Source organism: Cibotium barometz, chromosome 5, assembly GCF_041138505.1.
Source record: "Cibotium barometz isolate CiBa-2024 chromosome 5, ASM4113850v1, whole genome shotgun sequence".
Lineage (NCBI taxonomy): Eukaryota > Viridiplantae > Streptophyta > Polypodiopsida > Cyatheales > Cibotiaceae > Cibotium > Cibotium barometz.
In genome coordinates, this window is record NC_141050.1 from 45,080,168 (window position 1) to 45,087,483 (window position 7,316).

General features: G+C 40.2%; 1 protein-coding gene across 1 annotated transcript; it reads left to right on the forward strand.

The window, feature by feature from the left end:
* The first annotated feature begins 229 nt into the window (after nucleotides 1–229).
* On the forward strand, nucleotides 230–6,585 carry LOC147638551 (uncharacterized). Its single transcript, XM_086798790.1, has 12 exons — nucleotides 230–295; nucleotides 516–655; nucleotides 3,164–3,255; nucleotides 3,339–3,444; nucleotides 3,528–3,732; nucleotides 3,825–4,099; nucleotides 4,185–4,232; nucleotides 4,386–4,511; nucleotides 4,608–4,750; nucleotides 5,798–5,861; nucleotides 5,942–6,284; nucleotides 6,373–6,585. The coding sequence occupies exons 1-12, from the start codon at nucleotides 230–232 to the stop codon at nucleotides 6,583–6,585; spliced, it is 1,821 nt and encodes a 606-aa protein (XP_086654916.1).
* The last annotated feature ends 731 nt before the right edge of the window (nucleotides 6,586–7,316 follow it).

A 7,316-nucleotide genomic window follows, 5' to 3' on the forward strand; every position in this document is an offset into this window, starting at 1 on the left:
TAAATAGCCTAAACTATAAAATGTACGTGTGTACAATAAAACACATAGAGCCTAATACATTTTTAGACATTTATTAACATCAATATATATATACATATTTAAATAGCCTAAACTATAAAATGTACGTGTGTACAATAAAACACATAGAGCTTAATACATTTTGACATATATATATGTGTGTGTATATGTGGTGCTTAGTTTAAAGGGTACACGAAGAAATTTAGGGTACATGAAGGATTCTTTCAAAACTCAGCAAGCAGGCAGACGAATGCGCCGGCAGAAGCAGACAGAAGAGGTAAGTTTTTTTTTCTTTGTTCTCGATTTTTCTCTGTTTTTCTTTTCTCTGCGCCGGCAGCGGCTTCGTTGGAGGTTTAGGGTGTAGCTTTCGTAACCACCGGCTCCACCTCCATGGCCTCCTCTCTAGCTAGTCCACTCACCCGGCAGAGCCTGGGGATGGTCTGCGCTAGCGCAGACCATCCCCAGGCTCTGCCGGGGGAGTGGACTTGCTGGAGTAGAGGCCATGGAGCCGGTGGCGTTCCTTACGTGGTAGCTTTCGCTGCGTTGGCGGAGACGAGGTGTACGTGGTAGCTGACGGTGCTGAAGACGAGGTGTACGAGGTGTACAAGGCGCTGACGGTGCTGAAGACATCGAGATTGTGGCGTTGCGTAGGTCAAGTGTTAAGTGTTAGGAGACACCGGCTCCACCTCCATGGCCTCTCTTCCAGCAAGTCCACTCCCCCGGCAGAGCCTGGGGATGGTCTGCGCTAGCGCAGACCATCCCCAGGCTCTGCCGGGGGAGTGGACTTGCTGGAAGAGAGGCCATGGAGGTGGAGCCGGTGCTAGCGCAGACCATTCCCAGGCTCTGCCGGGGGAGTGGACTTGCTGGAAGAGAGGCCATGGAGGTGGAGCCGGTGGCGTTTGAAGAGGTGGAGCCGGTGGCGTTCAACTTTCCAAATTTACCATCTCTGCCATCTCATTTCCAAGTGAAGCCATCATTGAACAATGCATGCTTGAAGTGATAAGCATGTTCATGGGTGAGCATAAGGAATTTGAAGATCTACATTTACAAAATATTCCACACATTGGCTACTTTCCTCGAAGGTTTCAATGAAGTAAAGAGCTCATGGGGGTGGCACATCTATCTTCAAAATGAATTTCGGAGATTAGCATTCGATTTTGCCATCGACCTGACTCAGGAAAATCTATGACTACTATAAGCATCTCTCCATACCTTCCACCCCATCATCAAAGGACATTCAAGGAGTGTTTCATGGTCGAATTTTTCCAGTGCAGCATGTCAATTTTTTTTAGTAAATCCTCCACTTCAACATGAGGCCATCCAAAACTTCTTGCACTCACACTGCTCGTCGTGTATAGTAACACATCCGAGTGAGAAATCTAGACAATTGTAATCTCCACCCACCCTAGCTTAGATATTTCATGTTGTATATGGCCAAAGGCCCATTGTTGTAATGAAAGTCGGCCATGTAAGTCTTGTATATGTAAAGAGGACACGTGTGGGTGGATAAACAAAGCCCAGTTGTATATAACTGACTTATGAGGGTGTCTAAGGTCACTTCTCATAATACAATCTGCTATTGAGCTCAAGCTTTGGAGATCCTTCCTTCTTGATTGTCTAGTTCTCTTCTTAATTCTTGCATGATTCTATGTTTATGTTTATCTTTGGCTATGGAATCTTGTTGAGTTACTTTCTTGCATATGTGAGTGCTTGAGTGTGGTGTTTTCTTGAGGTCAGCTTGCTTGATTCTTGCTTGAGATCAACAGGATAAGGAGAGAGAGAGAGAGAGAGAGAGAGAGAGATGGAGTGAGTAGAGAGGAAGCTTGTTAGCTTTTCCCTCACGTGCGATTAGATTATGGATGTCCAAGAATTGGTTTGGTAGAGTCGTGTAAGTCCCATTTGAATGGTGCATTTCTTGTACGCATTTATCATTGCTTGAACATATGGCACAATGAATTTGAGCTCACATTTGGCTATGGATCATCGTAATGATGATGACGAAGAAATGGGCAGACGAGTTCGGGTGCATTTCTCAGTAGTAAGGCTTGCATAATGGTTCTTGCACCTGCACGTCCTTCTACGCTTATATCATGGTCCTCTCGGACGAAACACCAGTCCTCTCGGACGAAACACTGCAATGGGTTTGCATCACTGCCACCATGAACAGCCAATATATATTAGCTCCTTCAATGGCTCTTGTATTAAGCTAGGAAGCTCACGTTTATTGGTTTCTCCTCAAATGTGCACTCTAACCAGAAGAGCCCATTACAACTCTAGCTCTTCAATATAATCCGTGGCTTCACTTCATGTCTATGCTATTCTCTCTCTCCCCACACACACACACACTAGTAGGAGATGTTTGTGTGTGAGGTTGATGTTTTCCTATATACATGAAGTAGGGTTTATGTGTGATTCAGCTCAAACTTTTTGCTACTCATATTCAGGGCAAAAGAAAGGAAGATGGCTCCAAGAAAAGCAGGAAAACAACAGGCAAAGACTAAGAAAGGTATATGATGTGAATAGCCAAGATTCTATTGAGATTATGTTTTATTGTTTTAGATATGCTTACTTGGGCTTGGCGTGTGTTTCTTACAGACAACAGGGGATACTCACTAAGATCTAGGCGTGTTTGTTTGACTCTTAGCGAGGAAGCTCAATCACGGACACCTTTGTCCTCACATGTATCTCCTGTTAGAGAGGAAACAGAAGCGCATAATTCTCTTGGTCATGAGGAAGAAGTGCTTGTGTTGGAGAACGAAATGAGCTCACCTCCTCCAACTCACACGGAGATTCCTGAATCTAGTACTGGTCAAGGGGAGACCCATAGAAGGCCTCTTGGAAAATCTATTGAATTGGGATTGCTTGGTGATGTATTCACTAAGTTTTTTGTGCAACGCAATTCCTCTACCCCATTGGTCCCTTTATGCAGGCTGATTCCAAATGAATCCATCCGTACAGTTTCTACCCAGCTTGAGGTGTTTCGTGATTCTTTTGACTGCCATGGTTATGTCGAAGTATCTCCTCCTTTTTTAGTTTCACTTACACGTCCAGGAAGCTCTATGTATTTCGCGGTCACACAAATAGACTTGCAAGAATGGGGACCAAACTGGGTGGTACAACATGATAGATTTGAGGATGAAATCAGAGGAACTGAGTGGGAGGATCTCAGTGGTAAGAAGTTTCTTGTATGGGATGGAAATCATCGTGTGAAGGCATGGATGTCTCGAGTGCGCGAAGGTATGTTCTTTTGAATGTCATAGAGTGATTTTATGCAACATTAAAAGTAATATATTGTAATATCTTTATTTTTCTTTCTCTAGCTTGGTCTCATAGCCCCTCACGCCATGTCCGGGTCAAATGTCAATTTTTGGTTGTGGACAAGAAGCAAGAAGGAGAATTGCTATTGGCTTTGCGATCTCAAAATGAGTAAGTGATCTCTCTCTACTTAATTATGGACATTGTGAAGTCATAGTTAAGTTCTTAGCTCATTGTGACTCTTTACAACACAGATTGGTGCGCACTAGTGTGACACCCACATTGTCACATGAGATCTTCATGTTTCAACGATTTGGAATGGCGGACAAATCATCCATATTGGACTACCTAGGTGAAGACGTAAGGAGGTGGGCTTTAATGGAGCTTAGTTTGGAGCGACGAAGTGGAGAGCAATGGTACAATGCTCCAGCTACAATCTTGGCACAGCTTGTGTGGAAGGTAGTGTTTGCATTTCCCAATATCATTAATAAACGGATTATCAATGTTTTTTAATCGTGTGAGTGATAATGAGTCCTTTTCGTTATACATAGACACCGTTTGAAAATGCGGTGAAGCAAGCTATATCATGCATTGATAGACATGCCATGGGGTTGCAAGAATATGAGACAAAATGTGAGAAAGCCAGACGTGGTGTAGAGCAAACATTTCGAGATAGAGCGTACAAGATGCTCATAATTGCAAACCCATCCAATGGTGATGCATTCTTTCAACTCGTATATAACTATGATTGGTCCAAGAAGGGATTGGTTGCTCTGACCAAAGAAAAGCTCTACACAGTCGCCATATCTCGGATTTCAACTCAAAGGTATGTCACATGTCAATAAACCTCCCTTAACATAAACTAACCTTAATATCTAATCTCTTATGGGTTTGGTATGATGCTGAAATAGGAAGACGGAATTGCTTCAAATGCTTATGACCGGGAGGGCAAAGGACAAGGTAATTTCAGAGATGTTTGGGGATAACAAAAAGACGTTGCTGCATATGAAGAAAGAGTTGTATTGGGAAGAGCTAATAGGGGAGGCAGACTCTATTTTGGAGGGTTTATTGGTATATGATGATGTTATCTACATCCCACCATTTATGCAATGGGTGCAAGAGGAGCGATTGAAACACATACCATGGGCCTTCCATGAGGTGTGGGCAAAGATTGGAAAAGTAAAGGAAGGCCAAAAGCAACCTGAGGTGGAGAATGCCGCAAAGAGGGTTGTCTATAGGTATATATCTTCCAATGCCATTACATTTTTGTAGAAAATACATATACGCTTTTAAAAAAATATTTTTGTACTGTTTGTTTTATTTTGGACATGTAGGTGGGTGCAGCTACTCATTGGCCAAGGTCTAATGGACGAAGAGACGGAAGCAATCAAAGAATGGGTAGATCCAAATTCCTCGGAAACAATGTATCCGAAGGAATGGGTTGAGAGAGGAGTTTCTGATTGGGAATTTAAGAGATGTCCTTGGTGGTTGGACTATCCTCTAAATCATGTGCCTCCAAGTGAGGAGCTCCTAGAAAAAGGTACTTTTTTGCTTTCTACTAAATTATATGCATGTAAATGTAAATGTATATGTTTATGTAAACCTTCCTACCTATACATATGTAAACTATCCATATGCATATACATATTAGATACATATACATACAGATATATACATATACAAATACATATGTATATACATATGTACATATACATATGCATACATAAATACATACCTACATACATACACTAAATTCCTACATACATACAAAGTTCATGTTACATTTAAGAATTGTCATGTTAGATTTTAAAGAAACATTGTTAAGTTTTGATATATACATACCTACATACATATACATATAAATAGATACATATACCTACATACATATACATACACATACATATACATAGACACATGCCTACATACATATACATAGATACATACCTACATACATATACATATACATATGCATATACACATACACATACATGTACATATACATATACATAGATACATATACATCTACATACATATACATATACAAAAAGGTATGGGGATTTTTACCTTTTTACTAATTATCTTGATCTATTTCTTGAAGAATTTAAGAATTGCCAATCTGAGCTTGAAAGAGAGCCCCCAACTCAAGAAGACTCTAGAATACCTTCCCCACAGCCAACAATCTTGACCTAGTCTCCAGTAGTTGGATCCTCGCGCGTGGCCCCAAAACCATCCACACCACTGTCACGAGTGCCACAATCACACCAAGAGCATACATCTACATCATCTCAAGTGCAACGTGAGAGGCGAACAAAGAGACGTCTTGACATTATGCATGATGTTCAAGAGGGAGACCCCACAAATGAAAATCAAGAGAGAGACCCTCCAGAGCATCTTCAAGAGGGGGAGGTGTCAGGACAACGTGACAGCATGGACATGACTAGTAAGAGTACTTTCCATTGCAAGTTTATTTTGAGAAGTGTGTGCTTTCGAAATGCATCTCATTTTTTGTCTTATTTACTTGCAGGTGAGAGATGTTTTTCACACATATTGCTGGTAGACATCCACACTCTTTCGGAGGGCTCAGATAGGTAAAAAGAATAATTTCACCATATAATTAGTTTTCCAAGTTGTACTTACCAAAACCAAACATCATAAATCTTTTATGTAGTGTGGAAGAATTCTTGATGAAGATTCCCAAGGCTCTATCTCATAGAGGTGCTCCCTCAGATACAGTGGCTCGCCTCGTATGGGCTGACTTTCCTACAGGTTTACAAGTTGTTGATGTAGATACAGATGGGTGTCCCTCATGGAATCAAGTTTCTTCATCATTGATACGTGCCACACTCAGTTTTGTTGGTTTGTTTGTGGCTGATGAGGGTTGGTTTGTGTGTTTGAGTCTAATGGATCAACTTCCTAAAATATATTCCATGGGAAAGAAAGTTGGATTGGTCATGCATCGAACAATGTCTGTTCATGTGGAATCAAGTTATTTGTATGACAATGGAGAACGGGTAAGTCATAATCTCTAAAATATTTCCCTTTGTGTATACATGTTATGTGGTATGGATATCCAAACATAATGTTTTCTCGTTATGGTAGGTGGATACATTGGCGCTTAGTATGTTCTATCGAGTAAATTGCCATGTCCCTATTATTGATCGTGAGGCTGGGCAAAATGTTTCAAAGAAGTTATTCAACGCTCAACGAAATTTCATTTTTGAGAAGAATAAGAAGCATCCATTCCAACGCACAATGGTCTTGGAGCGATACATTCGAGGTGGTGCAGAAAGATCTCCTATGTTCTTTAGGTGAGACAATTTTCATTCTGGTCATTTTCATAGCTACTTTTTCAAAATACTTAGATGCACGTTTATGATTGTATTTCATTGCAGGTGGCTAGTGGAGACCTTCTCAAGTGAAGGAGATAGTGTCTTGGACGTTTTTGCGGGATGTGGAGGCTTGGGACGTGCATGCCAAGAGTTAAAAAGGCACTATATGGGGATAGAGAATGACATGGAGGTAGCCAAAGCATGTCTGGGAGATTTCTCATTAGGTCGGGATGACATGTAGAAGAATGCTATAATTAGAATGCTATAATTTGTGGATCAAAAGACTTTGTATTCGAGATTGTCATGGTTTGGAAGTTTAAAGATCGATATATACATTTTTGATCTTTAAAAGATTGTGTTTTATATTTAAGTAAGTAAGAAAGTATGTATGTATGGAATGTATGTATATATGTTAGTGCTGCGTAGGTGGCTCTTGTATATATGTATGTATGTATATGTATATGTATGAGGTGTATGAATTTAGGTAGATATATGTATATATATAATTATATCAATAAGTATGATGTGGATCAAAGACTTTGTAATCGAGATTTTCATGGTTTGGAACTTTACAGATCGATATATATATTTTTTATCTTTAAAGGATTGTTTTTTTTCCTTTAAGTAAGTAAGAAGGTATGTATGTATGTATGTATGTATATATGTTAGTATGTATGTAGGTAGCTCTTGCATGTATGTATGTATATGTATATT